This window comes from Labeo rohita, chromosome 5, assembly GCF_022985175.1.
Source record: "Labeo rohita strain BAU-BD-2019 chromosome 5, IGBB_LRoh.1.0, whole genome shotgun sequence".
Lineage (NCBI taxonomy): Eukaryota > Metazoa > Chordata > Actinopteri > Cypriniformes > Cyprinidae > Labeo > Labeo rohita.
This window is the reverse complement of record NC_066873.1, coordinates 32000768-32017740: the sequence shown is the minus strand read 5'-3', so window position 1 is coordinate 32017740 and position 16973 is coordinate 32000768. Positions and strand designations below refer to the sequence as shown.

Sequence of the window (16973 nt, the reverse complement as noted above, 5' to 3'; positions counted from 1 at the left end):
TTCTGCCTTATTTCCATTTCGGGCTTTATGCATTTAGCAAGAAAAACTTGTAATAGCCATACCCACTAAATATGCTTTCTTTAACAACTGTAAATCACGACATAAACAATCATACATGTAACGTTACATGCCTGTTGCGTTCACTGTTTAAATGCCACATTACTTGTTCTTCCATATCGGACTCGCGTGATCACATAACTAAATATATAGTTGCAGTCTTTCACATCTGAAGCAAATTTAAGTGAAAACTGAATCATGTTGGTCCAATCACGTGAACGTAGGCACCGGTTGAGAGGCGTGTTCGTTCAGATCCCCTGATGCTGCTCTGCAGTGAAGATGGCGGAGAGAGGAGACGGCCATCTGAAACCAATAAACAGAAAAACCGTTTGATTGAACGCGGTCCTCAGTAGAGCATTTGTATAGTAGGTGAGTAAATGAGAATAGTTTGCAGAAACGGCGCTGATATTTACTCCTGTCGACATTTAAGTTCGCTGGTTCGCGGATGCTTCGGTTGAAAAGGTTTGGTTGCGGCACACGGCTCCTTATTACGGCTAACCGGCGAACAAATCGAGGCATAGCTCAGTTTTTGATAAACAAACCTAAAAGCGCAAACGTGATTGTTTTAAAAAACAACTGTGAGACAAAATTGCAGCTTTTAATATCTACGTGACGAAATGTAACCATATTGCCTTCCGTTTCTCCTAGCCGACTAATTAGCAAAGGCCTTCAGGGCTTATGGTTCATTATAATATCCTTCAAATAAAGTGTTTGTTTGCTGACCTGTTTATTTAGCAGCCAGCAACACAATTTGCATCTCGACATGCAAATACACAATTAGTTATGTTAATACCGCTTTCTGTGTTGTGCATTTTGGGAAATAAAAGGTGACTCTGAGAAGTTTTAGCATTAAGATGCAGTTCTGTTGTGCTCTTTGAATGCCTTTTGATTTTCTTTTTCCTCTTTCTTTCAGCACTGACAGAAGATCTGGCCTCCCAGGATGGACCGTGCTTAGATGTGGGCAACGTTTAAGCTGAATGCATTGTGATTTCCAATAATTGAGACAGTGATTACTAAAAAGCTGTCTACATTAATGAAAAGAACAATGTAGTCAGCTTAGCATATTCAACCATGTACATGAATATTGTTAAATAGGTGTCTTGAGCTGTGTAATATATACATGCATGTATTAGGGCTGCAATTTTTTTAGCTAAACTAGGCAGATCCTTTCCCACTTGCATTCTCGCATAGTTTTAATATAGCTCTTTTTAAGAAATTAAACATGGATGTGAATGAGATTTTACCTCCCCTCCCATTGGAGCCACCAGACGCAGTATTGGCGGGGAATGATTACGATAAAGCACCTCCACCACCTCCCCTGCAAACGTCCAGTGACGCAGAGGAAATGGACGTTAGCTCTGGTGGTGATGGACACCAACACACCCCAGCAGTGGACAGGGATGAACAGCTCCTCTTCAACAAGCGCACATTGTCCATTAGTAGTTACCCGTCAGATAGTCCTGACCCCATGGCTAAGTGCCCTAGAACTGCTCGCCATGCCCCCCCAGTTACTAAGTTCCTACCTGATCTCAAACTCCTCAAAGATGTAAAGATCAGCGTCAGTTTCTCTGACAGCAGTAAGAGCAAAGACAGGAAGGTGTTGTACACTGGATTGGGGCAGGGTAGTGATGAAGAGCAGCGTTTAGAAGGCCTGAATGGCGAATTGCATGATTCTCTAGATGAGGGAAGTGTGCCGGGCAGCTCAACCATGGGCGCTGGTTCCTTAGGATTAGCTAGAAACAGTGAAGACCTGGAGACAGAGCAGGAGAACAAGGTTGAGTTTGCCGTGTTGGATGACCTGGAAGATTTCAGCGAGAACTTTCTGGAAGTGGAAGATGGAGAGCCGAGTGCTTTCAGGTCTCAGATGATAGTTCAGCAGGAGCAAGCTCACGAGGAGGACCTGAGTTATTCCTATGAGGTAAAATGGATGGCCTTTTGGCCCTTTTCTTTAAAGCATTCTGTTGTAATGTAGGGTAATTAAAGCCATCTAAACCTACAAATACCAATATTCAAACAATTTCTTGAAATGTGCATCTACCACAAATAGAGTGTGTGTCTTTTATTCATCAGGAAGGATCCTGGACTGTAACAAGGTGGTCCATTCGAAGAAGATTTGAATTACAGCTCACAAAATGGGCTTGATTCAAATCTTGATGTATGTTTAGTTGATGACATGTCAGTGGCTGTCAGTTACTAACCCACCTACTCTTCCAGGAGGACTTTGACAATGATGTAGATGCCCTGCTGGAGGAAGGCATGCCCATGCCCAAGAAGAGGCGTCTGGCTGAAGACAAGTATGCTGGAGACAGTGATCACCATTCAGACGGGGAGGCCGGAGTTCAGCCCATGATGACCAAAATTAAGACCGTTCTTAAGAGTGAGCCTCAGAAACTCTTGGTTAACTCATAGAACGTTTGATCATAGGGTTATAAAACACTGTTGTTACACTGTTATAATTTTTGAAATGTAAAATGTTAAAAGATTGAGATATCTTGATGTGTTTTTAAACCAGGGTTATTATAACTTTCTGTGGTTTTCACTCTCACTTTTATTTTTTGCGCACATTTTTGTGAAAACTGTGATACTTTTTTTTTTTCTTCCCTCTCCAGGATGCCTTATTGAATAGAAACTTCAAAACAACAGCATTGATTTGAAATGGAACTCTTTTGTAACAATGTTAAAATCTTAACTGTCATTTGATAAACTTAATATATATATTATATTATTATAATATATAATACATTGTATAATATTATGTATATTATTGCATGAATATGTGATAATGTCTGTCTTTTTAACTGTAGTGTATATTCTGTATCAGACAAAAAGTAACTTGTGAGCCATTTTTTTTTTTTTTTTTTTTTTTTTTTTCATTTTATTTTGGTGTCATAAATGCATTTTCGTTTTTAGGTTTTCCATTTATACTAATTTTATTTTAACATTTTCATTTTAGTTTTTAACCATAACACTAATTGAAACCAGATTAAAACACTAGGATTCTAGGTGACTCTTTTTTTTTTTTTTTTTTTTTTTTTTTTCTTTTTTAATTAATAATTAATTATTGATTTGACTAGTTATTTATTTTTAAGGTCGCGGGCGTCCACCAACTGAGCCGTTACCCGATGGGTGGATCATGACATTCCATAACTCTGGCATTCCAGTCTACCTCCACCGGGAAACCAGAGTTGTAACCTGGTCTAGACCTTACTTCCTTGGAACAGGAAGCATTAGGGTAAATGGTTTGGCTTTCCTAAGATATTTCTACTTACAAATTGAGTGCTTTGCATTCTTATGCACCTCATTCCTGTAATCCTACTCATTTCCCCCCTAGAAACATGACCCACCAACCAGTAGCATTCCCTGCTTGCATTACAAGAAAATGAAGGAACAAGAAGAAAGGGAACAGAATGGAGAGGTGACTCCGACTGCAGAGGTGTCCCCGACGAAATCTGGCGAGGAGGGCGTCTCATTGGAGAGAGTCGATGAACCTGACTCTACTGCCACAGAAGAGCTGACCGGCAGACCAACATCAGAAGATCCAGATCTTGACCTCATGGAGCCAGGAGGATCTACAGAGGGGAAGGACAGCCAAGCCAATGATACTGCACAGGGAGCACTGGGTCAGGTCAAAGCCAAGGTGGAGGTCTGCAAAGATGAGTCCGTTGGTAAGAGGATGAGGTTTCACTCTCTGGTGCATCTTTATTTTAAAATGCACATGTTTTGTAAACTCTCTTCCTGTGGCTTGTATCCCAGACATTGAGGAGTTTAGAAGCTACCTAGAGAAGTGCTTTGATTTTGAGCAAGTGACAGTGAAGAAGTTTCGCACGTGGGCTGAGCGCAGACAGTTCAACAGGGACATGAAGAGGAAGCAGGCTGAGTCTGAGAGGCCCATCCTACCAGCCAATCAGAAGCTCATCACGCTGTCTGTGCAAGATGCACCCACAAAGAAAGGTACCTGTCTGTGAGCCATTACTTTAATGAATTGACTAGTACACTACATGTGGTATTTTAACAAGACTGACCACGTTTACATTTCAGAGTTTGTCATCAACCCCAACGGGAAGTCAGAAGTGTGCATTTTACATGAGTATATGCAAAGAGTACTCAAAGTGCGTCCAGTTTACAACTTTTTTGAATGTGGTAAGTAGCATAATGCATAAGACTAAAATTATAATTGTGAAACTGTTTGGAGCTGTGAATAGCCAATAATAAGTCTGCATATCTGCAGTATTGTGTCTAGTTATGCTAATAGGCTTGCTTGGCAGAAAAACAGGATGTGATTTTTATCAGTGTGCTTAAAATGCTGTTGAAAGCAATAAACCATGCTGAACAGTTTGGTTAGAGACATTTTAGACTTGATGTAACTAACAGCTCTCTCTAACTGTGATAAAATCGCATTAATAATACATGGTCTGTTGCAGTGTAATTAATTTACTTTGCATTTGTGTGTGGTTTTTTTTATTTTTTTTATTTATTTATTTTTTTCTCCTCCTTTTTTTCTTATTCTTATAGAGGTCTTATGCAATATTGTTTTGTTTGTCCAGAAAACCCAAGTGAACCCTTCGGAGCCTCAGTCATTATAGACGGTGTTACATATGGCACAGGAACAGCAAGTAGTAAAAAACTCGCCAAGAATAAAGCTGGTACCTTTTCTCCCATCTTTATCTAAATCTTTAATATGTGACCATAGACCACAAAACCAATCATAAGGGTTATTTTTTTAAATAAAGCTGAATAAATAAGCTTTCCATCGACGTATTATTTGTTAGGAGAGGATAATATTTGCCCAAGATACAACTATTTAAAATCTGGAATCCAAGGTGCTAAAAAATCAAAATATTGAGAAAACAGCCTTTAAATTTGTCCAAATTAAGTTATTAGCAATGCATATTACTAATCAAAAATTAAGTTTTGATAAATTTACAGCAGGAAATTTACCAAATATCTTCATGGAACATGACCTTTACTTAATGATATTTGGCATAAAATAAAAATAATTTCAAAGCCTACAATGTATTGTTGGCTGTTGCTACAAATATACGTGTGCTACTTATGACTGGTTTTGTGGTCCAGTGTCGTCATATTAGCAAGAATTTTTCACAAATACATTACTGTAAAATTTTTATTGGGGAACATAAGTATATATACTGTCATTCTCTTTCTGACAGCTCGAGCAACACTGGAGATCCTCATTCCTGACTTTGTGAAGCAGACGTCTGAGGAGAAGCCCGTAGAGGGAGATGAACTGGAGGTACTATTCTTCTTTCTGAGGGAAATGACTGATTTTATCTTTAAATGGAATTTTATTCTTTGTGGTACTTACAGATGTTTATTTTCCTCTCGAATCCCACAGTATTTTAATCATATCAGTATTGAAGATTCAAGGGTATACGAGCTGACCAACAAAGCAGGTTTACTCTCACCATATCAGATCCTTCATGAGTGCCTTAAGAGGTATGTTGTTTCCAGTATTACAGGAAAAGCATGTCAGTACAACCATGGGTTCTTGAAATGTCTTCATGCCTGACTGAAAAGCAACTGAAGATCTGTTGTTGCCTGATTCGTAGAAACCATGGCATGGGTGACACCAGCATTAAGTTCGAGGTGATTCCAGGAAAGAACCAAAAGAGTGAATACGTCATGACATGTGGGAAGCACACTGTACGTGGCTGGTGTGAGTATCCGTGCTAGAGCACTCCAGTAAAAATCAAGGTTACACAATGCCAGACTCCAGAAATAAGTGTTAGTCTACTTAGTAGGTAAATCACATACCTAATATTGTTGCTGTTGTTGACTGCAGGTAAAAATAAGAGAGTTGGAAAGCAGCTTGCATCACAGAAGATTCTTCAGATGCTTCATCCTCACGTGAAGAACTGGGGCTCACTACTGCGCATGTACGGCAGAGAAAGCAACAAGATGGTTAAAAAGGTCAGCACTGTTATTTATCAAAACATACTCTGCATTTTAAAGGAAACTTTGGGTGTTAAGACTTGTATGGCTTAATATAAAGTAAATGATGCCTGTTATGTAGTAGAAAGCCCATGAAAGGTTTACATTTATTTAAAGATTCCACATTGTTTTATACATATTTTAGACTATGCGCCATTATTTCACATAAGATGGTTGCACTCGCTAAGCTACTGCCGCTACCTCTTGCTACCGCAACACAACTTGGAAAATAAAATACTGATATGATGCCACATTGTGCCGCTTTTGTTTGTAATTTTTCAGTCGAAGGGCAACAAGAGAAGCAATGTATGTCTTCACTGCTTTCCTAGAGATAAGAAGAGAAAAAAATGTGAATACACCTGTGGACAAATAAAACTTTCTAAAGACCCACATCTTTGTTCTATCCACCTTAGCTCTGATGCCTTTGAGGCTTTTAGTAGACCACAGCTATTTAAAGAGCTTACAAACAGCAGAGACCACAAACACTAGATGCCATCCTGGCAGGATGTAAACATGCAGATGCTCGTCATGACGCCGCAGCCACTGAAGGAGTTTCTCAGCGTGGATTTCACTCGAAATCTGAGGTGTTTCGACTCTTTGATGGTACAGCATTTGGTTTAAGACTACACTTGTATCCATCGCCAACTCTGTGCTATTTCAGTGGCTGTGATCATCCTATCAGTATTTTATTTTCAGAGTTGTGTTGCTGTAAAAATAGCGACAGTGCAACCATTTGATGTAATCGAAATAATGGTGCCCCTATAGTGCAAAATGTGTAGAAAACAATGTGGATTTGTTTTTTGTTTTTATATAAAGTAAATCTTTCATGGGTTTTCTACTACATATTTCAGTAAGTGGCACCATTTACATTATATTAAGCCATACAAGTCTTAATACCTGGTGTTTTCTTTAAGATAATAAAATGAGGGTAATGTTTTTGGTTTGTGTGACTAAAGTTGTAATGTTGGATTCTTGCCGTCTTTAGGAGAATTCTGATAAGAGCGTGATTGAGCTTCAGCAGTATGCCAAAAAGAACAAGCCAAATCTTCACATCCTCAACAAGCTACGAGAAGAGATGATGAAGCTGGCTCGAGAAAGGGTACAGCTGCAAATATATGATCTCTTTTAGTCAAATCTTGCACTTTAGATAAATTAAGTTGGCTGAAGATTAAAAACCTCCTGTTTGAATGAGTTGATGTGTTCCAGTCAAGCAAAATAAATTCATTAAATTGACAGCTTAAAAGCTCATCGGACCTTTCTAGTGCGTACTCATTGTGCCTTTTTATATTTGTTTCAGGAGGAGGCAAGAAAGAAGCCGAAGATGACTATAATGGAGTCCGCTCAACCTGGCAGTGAACCTCTGTGTACTGTTGACGTCTAGCAAACCCTCGTCCAACATGTTGTGATAGCAGATAGCACTGACCAATGGTAATAGTTGTATAACAAAAGGTCATCGTACCATTTCTAACTTATGCATTACTTTGCAGTGCAAAATGGCAATACTAGTTACATTTTTATCAGATTTTTGAGCTCTATTCCCAATCCAATTATTGCCCATAGTGTATGGGTTTGGACGCAGTCATACGAATGCACTAAGGGAAGGTAGAATGAGCATAAATACCTCCAGATGCACTTCTGCACCTGAAAGTGCACAAATATAATGACGGCTGTTGACAATAATATGCCTATATTAAGGTTAATCATACAGATGATGTATGTTAAATAAGTATTACAGATGCTTTTAAGTTTGTGGCTTTTAGATGTTAATAAAAATATTGCTTTTTCCCTTCTTAAACGGCAAATTCATTTCATGTTTACTGCTGCGCTAAGGATTTCACATGACAGATTGTATGTCAGTACTCATAACTGATGCGTTGGAACAGATACGCCTGTCATTTTACAAGGATCTGTTCCTTTATGTCAGCTTCTGTGGCATGCAGAGTTGTTTATTCAGTGCATGTGATCTTTTATCTGGAAAATAGGGTTTATAATGGCTTAAAGTGTGTGGGATTTCCTCAGTGGCCATGTCTAGTTCTTACTGGCATGTGAAACATTTCAATGTTGTATTTCTAAAGCATTTCATGTGCACACTTCCCTTCCAACTGCTGTTAAGAAATGCACTAACGTTGGAACTATTTGCTTGTGTAAAATGAACGATCTTTGTGTATTTGTTTTATTGAGCAATGCATACCGCTGGTAATCTTGACCAGTTGCTCTACTTATTCAGAAAGCACTGCAGAGAAAACACAAGCACAAGTGTTTGAGGTACTGTAGTTAGTTGAGGAACCAGACATCAGGGAGATAGGATGCTAGTGTGCGCTATTTTAGCTACCTTTTTTTTTTTTTTTTTTTTTTTTTTTTTTGTTATTGTTACATTTCGTTATGCTCTGGTATAATCTAACTCTCGCATTAAAGGCTGGTTGGCAATCTTCAGTAGGAAAAAATGGTACATGTTGCCTTAGTTTTTTCCCCTTTTATTGATGGTACCTTGTTTCAAAAGGGAAACGCCTCACTTGAGTCTGCATTTGTGATGCTATACGTTAACGTATTTGCTGTGGAGTGATGCTTGCTTTCTTGCATTGATATTTTAGAGAAAAAATGCCTTCTACGCATGTGCTCTTTTTGTATTTGTCTTCAATTTTTCGGTATGGTTTTGTGGTCATTTGCTGCGGTGGGTGATTGTGCGCTCATTTTATTCAGATCTTATCACGTTGGTGTATTAAATAGTTTGAATCATATTCATTATTTCACAAGGCAGTCTACCTAAAAATGAAGGTGGTAACTCCATACCTCGAATGAAATCAGAACATTTGTTATTCAGTAGCTTGAAGAACAGTGTGAACCAAAGCTTTAAGTCTTATGCATTTTTATAGAATATTGCTGCATAGCTATTCATTGAATATATATAAACATATACATGGAACAAAATATTTAAAAAAAAAATGCAATAACTGCTGGATTAAAATAATGGTCGCTGTTTGAAGAAAACCACCACTTCCCCTCAAACTATTAGGGCCCTTAGGATAGAATCGAAAGGTCATGGTCTGTTTAGTCTGAGTGGGTGAGGGGGGAAAAAAAAACAAATCAGGTTTTCTTGGGACAGCGACTAAAAAAAAAACTGCAGTGCACTGTCATTGAATTTAGTATTTTAGTTTGTGTGCTTCTGAATGTTCACTGCGTTTGTGAAGGCACTTTCCTGTTTTCCATGAGCACAAGGCTGCTGCCATACTATGAGTGCTTAGAGAATATGCTTTCCCAATAAACGTCTGGAGTGTACGACTTGTCCTGTCAGTCTTACTAAGTGTGTATTAGTTGTGTGAAGAAATGCGTGCTTTTTAGTTGCTATCGTTGAAAGGATACTGTTGGATGATTTAGCTGCAAGTAATGCTGCCTAAAAAAAAGATGTTCTTTTAATGTGACACATGATCGCTGATACACAGTGATTTGTTTATGCAAATAAATTGATGACCAGAAACTGATGTCTTTTGTGCTGTTTTTGACTGGGTTGTTTTTAATGCAAACGAAAGATACAAATAATGTGGTATACAAAAAAAAAAAAAAACATGGTTTTTAGCACTTTGATCAAGTCACTTGAAATCTAAAGAGAAAGTGAACATTTGAGTTTGTCACCAAACACTACCATCAAAGTGTTTCTGAATGGAAGAGAAACAACTGCTGGCTTGACAGATGGTGAAGATAGCACAGGTTCAGGACTCTGTAGTCTGAGTGTCAGTGTTGGAGCTGTAGTCCACTCTTTCAAACAGGAGGATGGTTTCACAGTGCATGGTCTGTGGGAAGAGGTCAACAGCCATAGCTCTCACTGGACGGAAAGGGGCACCTTTCACGCGGTTAGAAGGAGCTCTGCAGAGACTTTTAAGACAAACATGTTTTAGAACAACTGATTCAAACAGAGTAGGGTCAGATGTGCCTGCAGCTCTAGGTAATAAAAATGGTTGAAAATTATGTCAAATAATTACTCACCTTCATGTCATTCCAAACCTGTAAGATCTTCAGAACACAAATTAAGATCTTTTCGATGCAATCCGAGAGCTTTCTGACCTACATAGACTGCAATGCAACCATCACGTTCATCAAGGCCCAGAAAGGAAGTAAGGACATCAATAAAGTAGTCCATGTGATAGTGGATCATTGTTAATTTTATGAAGTTTCAAGCATACTTTTTGTGCACAAAGACAAAAAAAATGATTAATTTAAGTTTCTTCTGTTCTGTGTCAGTTCCATTGCTGTCTATGCAGGGTCAGAAAGCTCTTGGATTTCATCAAAAATATCTTGGTTTGTGTTCCGAAGATGAAAGAAGGTCTTATGGGTTTGGATCAACATGAGGGTGAGTAAATAATGACAGTACACCCAAAAGTGAAAATTCCGATTTCCGACTTAAATCGATATAGTTCGTAAAACAAACCCACCTCCCCCCGCAATCCAATCTCGCCGCATCCCAGTACCATGCTTGGAAAGAAATGACGCCAAAAGGAATAAATAAGAGATGGGAGGAAAATATATATATTTCAGTGACTTCTCTTGCATTTATATCTTTGGGTAATTACATTGTATATAAATTGCGGACATCAGGGAGATGCTATTAAAGGAGAAGTCCACTTCCAGAACAGCAATTTACAGATAATGTACTCACCCCCTTGTCATCCAAGATGTTCAGTCGTAAAGAAATTGTGTTTTTTGAGGAAAACATTTCAGGATTTTTCTCCATATAATGGACTGATATGGACATATAATGAACTTCCAAAATGCAGTTTAAATGCAGCTTCAAATGATCCCAAATGCAGTTGTAAATGATCCCAGCCAAGGAAGAAGGGTCTTATCTAGAGAAACGATCGGTTATTTGCATTTAAAAAAAAAAAAAAAAAAAAAGTTTAAATACTTCTTTTTAGTAAGACAAGACAAGCGTTTAACATTTAAAGGTATATAAATTGTATCATTTTTATGAAAATAACCAATCGTTTCACTAGATAAGACCCTTCTTCCTCGGCTGGGATTGTTTGAAGCCGCATTTAAACTGCTTTTCAGAAGTTCAAACACGGGGGACCATATCAGTCCATTATATGGAGAAAAATCCTGAAATATTTTCCTCAAAAAACAATTTCTTTACGACTAAAGAAAGAAAGACGTGAACATCTTGGATGACAAGGGGGTGAGTACATTATCTGTAAATTATTGTTCTGGAAGTGGACTTCTTCTTTAATATGCTTTTGAATGCACGATCACTTTTTTTACTTCTACTTTCGAAATTCACGATCGCATGTGCTCTGTGTAGACTACAGCGGCAAGACTTACCACACATTTTACAAGATTAGATGCTTGTCAGTGGTGCTCTGGTTCTGCAAGTCATTCGCCATTATCTTCAGTCATCTACATGCTCTGTTTATGTGGTAAGTGAAATTGTATGTACTTTACATGTACAGGCTACCGCTAGCAAGCAGCTAACCATGTCCTTTTAGTGGCTCGCATTATTTTATCAGAACGTGTTATTTGTTTTCAGTGCCTTTCTGAATTCAGACAAGTTCTTCCCTGCTCCCTGCCATGTGGTTTGTGTATCTCTATGGCAAACGCGCGGGGGAGCCCAAAGGGGAGCTTCGGAAGACGTTAAAGAGAAAACCGATTTTCATTCAAACAAGTCGACGTAAACTACACATTTGAGTTAATCGATAAAATCGATTTATCGCCCAGCCCTACTCCCTATCCTAAATTTGATATAAAAGTCATTGTTCATTTTAAAGAGAAAATAATCAACTTACTCAATAAAATTGTTCATAGCTGCTTTGGCATTGCAGGCGACGTAGACGAGTCTCTTCAGATGCTCTGCTCTTCTGATAGCTAGAACAACTTTGGAATCTAGAAAGAGTGAGAATATTTGGGTAGAGAGCTTAAAAACACTGTGTTAGCAAGGTAAAAGTTAAGCACATTCAAGATACTATGAGAGTACTGTACGTACGTAGCCCTGCTCTTGGAGGGTCAACGATTGCTGTGACGTTGGGGGATACAACTGCATTGAGAACAGTAGGGAACACGTCTTCAGCCTTCCCACAGTGGAATTCCACATTGGTCAAGCCTGAAAATGAAAATGGACTTTGGGCCGTTTCTCAAACTGGAGGCTGCGTCTTCCAGAGGTCGCGTTTGCAGGCTGCATACGTCATCAAGCCTGGTTCATTTCAGTTAACTGAGCATTACATTTGCAGGTCATAAGCATATTACAACAATTTACGCTTCACTAAGAATAATGGTCAAATTTATAACTCTTAATATTATAAAATAAGATCTTTCTGACGTATGCAGCCTACAAATGCGACCTCCAAAGGATGCAGCCTTCCGTTTGAGAAACAAGTAGATCATGGGAAATGGAGAGAAAAAGACAGGACAGTGATTCACTTTTGCCTACCATTAGCTTCAGCGTTAGACTTAGCATCTTCCACTGCCTCCTGGCACAACTCTATGCCAATCACTTTCTTCACTCTCTGTTAACACAGAATTTTTTATTTTTTAGTTTGAGGCTTTTGTTTCTCTGTTCATTACTCATATTTTTGTATTTTTTTAGAAGCAAATGGCGCACCTTTGCCAGCGAGATGCCGATGGTTCCAGTTCCACAGCACACATCCAGCACAGTGCTGTCCTGGTCCAGCTGAGCCCATTCACCCACAGCAGAGTACAGAACCTCAGCAGCAGGGGTGTTTGTCTGGCAGTATCAAAAATCATATTACTATAAACGTTTCAATAGCCTGGTGCCTTTTAACTATCATGATATTAATTTTCAGGAAATTACACTACCAGTCAAACATTTTTGAACATTTTTTTTTTAAAAGAAGTCTCTTCTGCTCACCAAGCCTGCATTTATTTGATCCAAGGTACAGAATAAAACAGTACAATTTTCAAATATTTTTTACTATTTAAAATAACTGATTTCTATTTGAATATATTTTAAAATGTAATTTATTCCTGTGATTTCAAAGCTGAATTATACCAGCATTAGTGTAGTCATCATGTGACACTGAAGACTGGAGTAATGATGCTGAAAATTTAGCTTTGATCACAGGAATAAATTACATTTTAAAATATATTCAAATAGAAATCAGTTATTTTAAATAGTAAAAATATTTCACAATATTACTGCTTTTGCTGTATTTTGGATCAAATAAACGCAGGCTTGGTGAGCCGAAGAGACTTCTTTAAAAAAACATTAAAAATCGTATTGTCCAAGAACGTTTGACTGGTAGTGTATATGATGACAGTCAAATGGTCAAGAGGTTCACCTGGAAAAATGAGTGTGGAGAGATGCGGAATTTTAGTCCGAGAAGCTCTTCATGAATCCATTCTTCTCCAGTCACATGCTCACATGGCAGGTCCTCTGTACCTGAAGATGTCCTGGGTTGATGAAAGTTAATAAATGACGTGAAGTCATCTAAAATCTAAATTTAATTTGAAATTTTGTGGGTCTTACCTTTGTCCCATTCTCACAAAATACAATGAAGTGATTCCACTTTCTTTTCCTTCTCCTTCAGTAAAATACTGACGCAGGTTTCGTTTCAGCTCCTCAATTTCTTCTTCTTGGAGTTTCTAGGTTTGTAAAATATAAATATATATATTTGGTAACACTGTAGTACAGGGACCAATTCTCACTATTAGCTAGTTGCTTATTAGCATGCCTATTATTAACATATTGGCTGTTTATTAGTACTTATAAAGCACATATTCTGCATGACCCTATTCTACATCCCAAATCCTACTCAATACCTTATCTACCTTACAAACTATTAATAAGCAGTAAATTAAGAGTTTATTGAGGCAAAAGCCATAGGTAATGGTTTGTTAACCTTAAAATAAAGTATGACATACAGCAGCAACATTAGTTCCACAGTTTATAAAATCAATAACCAACATCTAAAGTTCTAAACATCTAAAATAAACACTGAACAAATCTCTTATTACCTGTGGATTGAAGAAAACAATGGCCATGGTTTGCTTTATCCTGGTTGTTCGTACTGTTAGCTGCCGCCAGTGGCCCTCATAAGTCTCTGGACTGTATACTGCATATGGAGTTGTCCTGTTCAAAATATCAACACACAAAAAAAATGTAATGAACAAAAATAAACATATACAATGGCTAATGGGTAATGCAAACATACATTTTGCCCCTACAAATAAAAACACATTCTACATTTGGAATATTAAGCATAATCAACAGCTAATAACAGGAAATTTTCATTTACCTGATGAACTGCTGGAAACCCTGCACAACCCTCTTGGCCTCAGAAGACACATGGGTGGTTTCTGATGGACTCACTACTGCACAGGATCCTCCTTTATACTTACCTAAACGAAAACCCACTGTCTTATCCTCTCCATCTGCACCCACTCCAATAACAAACTCACACTTGTTCCTGTACTCCGTCTGCAAGTATAAATTCTTTATTAGACAGTGACAAATCACACTCAATCATACCATTTCTATTTACACAGATTGCATTAAACAGACCATTTATTTTGCAGCATTTTAATCCTCATTATGTTCATTCAACCATTCTGAAAGCCATTAGATGTGAGCACATAGATGATTTACCTGCACAGGTGATGGTCGTATGGCCTCGAGTGGGCAGCACATTTTGTTGTACTTCTCTTTTTGAACAAACAACCAGGGAAGCATGGCTTTGTTGTTGTTGCCAATTTCTCTGTGAACATGTATCAAGGGGGCTTTGAAACCTTTACTGAACAACTTTTGCTTTACTACTAGAAGCTCATGTATGAACTATATTTTGCTACTTATAAAAGAATGTGGAAGGCAATTCATCCATACGCAACCAAACAAACTCATCAGAAAATACCTGGTCAGTTTCTGGAGGACGCCTTCAACTTCTTTCTCTTTCCTTTTCAGCTGTTCTTCGTAAGGCACGTTCCACAACGGTGTCACGGCATTGGCAATCTGGATATTGAGAGGCTCTTCTTCATCCTCCTCTACCTCCTGGCTACTAGCAGCACGTTTTGCACCAGGCTGCCCACCTTCCGCTTCCTCGTCTTGTTTCCTCTTCTTGAGGATGGGATCAGCTTTGGGCTTGGCCAGCCGTACACTCAACACTTTACTCTTCCACTGCATGCCGTGCACCGCCTTCATGGCCTTGTCCCTTTCCTCCTGGTTCTTAAACGTGACAAAGGCAAACATCTGTTTGTTGAACAGCTTGATTTTGTGAGGATTGATCCCATGCTTGTTGAGGAACTTCTTTAGGTCATTAAAACCAATGTACTTGGGCAAGTTTTGAATCTCAACTTTAAAGATCTCTGAGGTGAAGAGATCTCCTTTGATGTAACGGTAGACGCCACCTGCTGCACCCTCTCCTTCTTTTTCTTCTGCTGCTGCTGGCTGATTCTCTTGGTTTTTCTCATCTATCAGGTCATCTGGTTCCTTCTCTGTGTTGGGTAATGAACCAGCTGGATCATTCTTGTCGGCAGCAACGTCTGTCATTTTGCTCTGGATCAAAGACAAAAGGAACATATTATTAGCCTTAAAAATATTTTTCCATTTTGTATTTAGTTCTTAAATCTTAGTAAATCAGTCTCAGCAGTGGTCTACAATGTGCCATGCTATAATTAATTTAAAACTATTTCCAACAAATTCATCTACACTAAGTCAAAAGTTTTTGAACAGTAAGATTTTAATTGTTTTTAAAGTCTCTTCTGCTCACCAAGCCTGCATTTATTTGATCCAAAATACAGCAAAAAGCAGTAATATTGTAAAATATTTTTACAATTTAAAATAACTGCTTTCTATTTGAATATATTTTAAAATGTAATTTATTCCTGTGATCAAAGCTAAATTTTCAGCATCATTACTCCAGTCTTCAGTGTCACATGATCCATCAGAAATCATTCTAATATGCTGATTTGCTTATATTGATTTTTATCTTTGATGAATAGAAAGATCCAAAGTTCAACATTTATCCGGAACACTATTCAAACGCTTGTCAGTGTATGTGTATATATATGTGTGTATATATATATATATATATATATATTCTCAGATAAATGCTGTTCTTCTGAACTTTCTATTCACCAAAGAAACCTAAAAAAAATTCTACTCAGTTGTTTTCAACATAGTAATAATAATAAATGTATAATAAACTTGACTGGAGTAATGATGCTAAAAATTCAGCTTTGAAATCACAGGAACAAATTTTAAACGTTTTAAAATACATTCAAATAGAAAACAGTTACTTTAAATTGTAAAAATATTTCATAGTTTTACCATTGCTGTACTTTGGATCAAACAAATGCAGGCTTGGTGAGTAGAAGACACTTCTTTAAAAACATTAAAAATCTTACTGTGACTGGTAGTGTATAATCATTCTATATTTGACCTCATATTAACTGAGAGATTACATTAAATCTTTGTACTTCAGTATCTAATTTCTCACACAGCAGGACCATTAAAACTGAAAGAATAGTAACCAGTTACAAATGCATGTACATTAAAGCTTAAAAACTGAACTGACATGTTTATGTCAACCTATGCATATTACAAGGCTCAAATAAAAAAGTAGACTATATTTCAGGCCAATTAAACGCCAAACAAATCGGAAGCGAAGTTATTTCTCATATTTCTTTAGATCGCCTGAACAAACCTGCAATGTCAAATATCCTTGTTATAAACTGTTCTCCACTCATTAAACAGCTCTAAAAGCACTGTGCAGTTATGCACATGCAAGTTGCCATCTTTAGAAACACGTGTCAAAAGCAGCGTATTGTGGGAACACCGGTTAAGGCATATTACTCTGTTTAATAAAATGTAGTTCTAAGACAAATTGTTTTAAATGTACTAATTAAATTTAGACCGCAAAAGTAATCTAACCTCTTTGAATCTGAACGTTTAATTGTATTTAATTACAGCGCAGCGTTTAATTTTATCCAAGGCAAACGAGCCGGGACTTTTATTTTGAAGTGTAGCTCAA

The 16973-nt window shown here is 37.7% G+C and overlaps 2 protein-coding genes across 4 annotated transcripts; one reads left to right on the top strand and one right to left on the bottom strand.

Moving 5' to 3' along the window:
- Positions 1-264: 264 nt before the first annotated feature.
- dgcr8 (DGCR8 microprocessor complex subunit) lies at positions 265-8206 on the top strand. 2 transcript variants are annotated; one of them, XM_051111223.1, is made up of 14 exons: positions 265-426; positions 971-1975; positions 2272-2434; positions 3147-3289; positions 3389-3722; positions 3811-4008; positions 4096-4197; positions 4602-4700; positions 5226-5308; positions 5411-5511; positions 5625-5731; positions 5858-5985; positions 6992-7105; positions 7304-8206. In XM_051111223.1, exons 2-14 carry the CDS (start codon positions 1280-1282, stop codon positions 7385-7387), a joined length of 2352 nt encoding a protein of 783 aa, XP_050967180.1. In that variant the 5' UTR covers positions 265-426; positions 971-1279; the 3' UTR covers positions 7388-8206. The 2 variants fall into 2 exon arrangements, with proteins under 2 accessions (XP_050967180.1, XP_050967182.1); XM_051111225.1 differs by lacking the exon at positions 265-426 and adding an exon at positions 433-519.
- A 1288-nt stretch (positions 8207-9494) lies between these two features.
- trmt2a (tRNA methyltransferase 2 homolog A) lies at positions 9495-16972 on the bottom strand. 2 transcript variants are annotated; one of them, XM_051111227.1, is made up of 12 exons: positions 16874-16972; positions 14856-15496; positions 14594-14702; positions 14244-14425; positions 13963-14077; positions 13475-13590; positions 13287-13398; positions 12590-12712; positions 12419-12494; positions 11975-12091; positions 11778-11874; positions 9495-9876 (listed from the first exon to the last, which is right to left on the bottom strand). In XM_051111227.1, exons 2-12 carry the CDS (start codon positions 15488-15490, stop codon positions 9714-9716), a joined length of 1845 nt encoding a protein of 614 aa, XP_050967184.1. In that variant the 5' UTR covers positions 15491-15496; positions 16874-16972; the 3' UTR covers positions 9495-9713. The 2 variants fall into 2 exon arrangements, with proteins under 2 accessions (XP_050967184.1, XP_050967183.1); XM_051111226.1 differs by lacking the exon at positions 16874-16972 and adding an exon at positions 16647-16781.
- Between the last annotated feature and the right edge of the window lies 1 nt (position 16973).

Bases quoted from the DNA above. Each gene is read 5' to 3' on its own strand.
- trmt2a (XM_051111227.1), bottom strand. From the start codon at position 15,490: ATGACAGACGTTGCTGCCGACAAGAATGATCCAGCTGGTTCATTACCC. The intron at 14,703-14,855 runs GTATTTTCTGAT...ACATGTTCACAG, and splicing joins GTCCTCCAGAAACTGACCAG to AGAAATTGGCAACAACAACA. The intron at 14,078-14,243 runs GTAAATGAAAAT...TATTTTGAACAG, and splicing joins GGTTTCCAGCAGTTCATCAG to GACAACTCCATATGCAGTAT.
- dgcr8 (XM_051111223.1), top strand. From the start codon at position 1,280: ATGGATGTGAATGAGATTTTACCTCCCCTCCCATTGGAGCCACCAGAC. The intron at 1,976-2,271 runs GTAAAATGGATG...CTACTCTTCCAG, and splicing joins ACCTGAGTTATTCCTATGAG to GAGGACTTTGACAATGATGT. The intron at 5,732-5,857 runs GTGAGTATCCGT...TGTTGACTGCAG, and splicing joins GCACACTGTACGTGGCTGGT to GTAAAAATAAGAGAGTTGGA.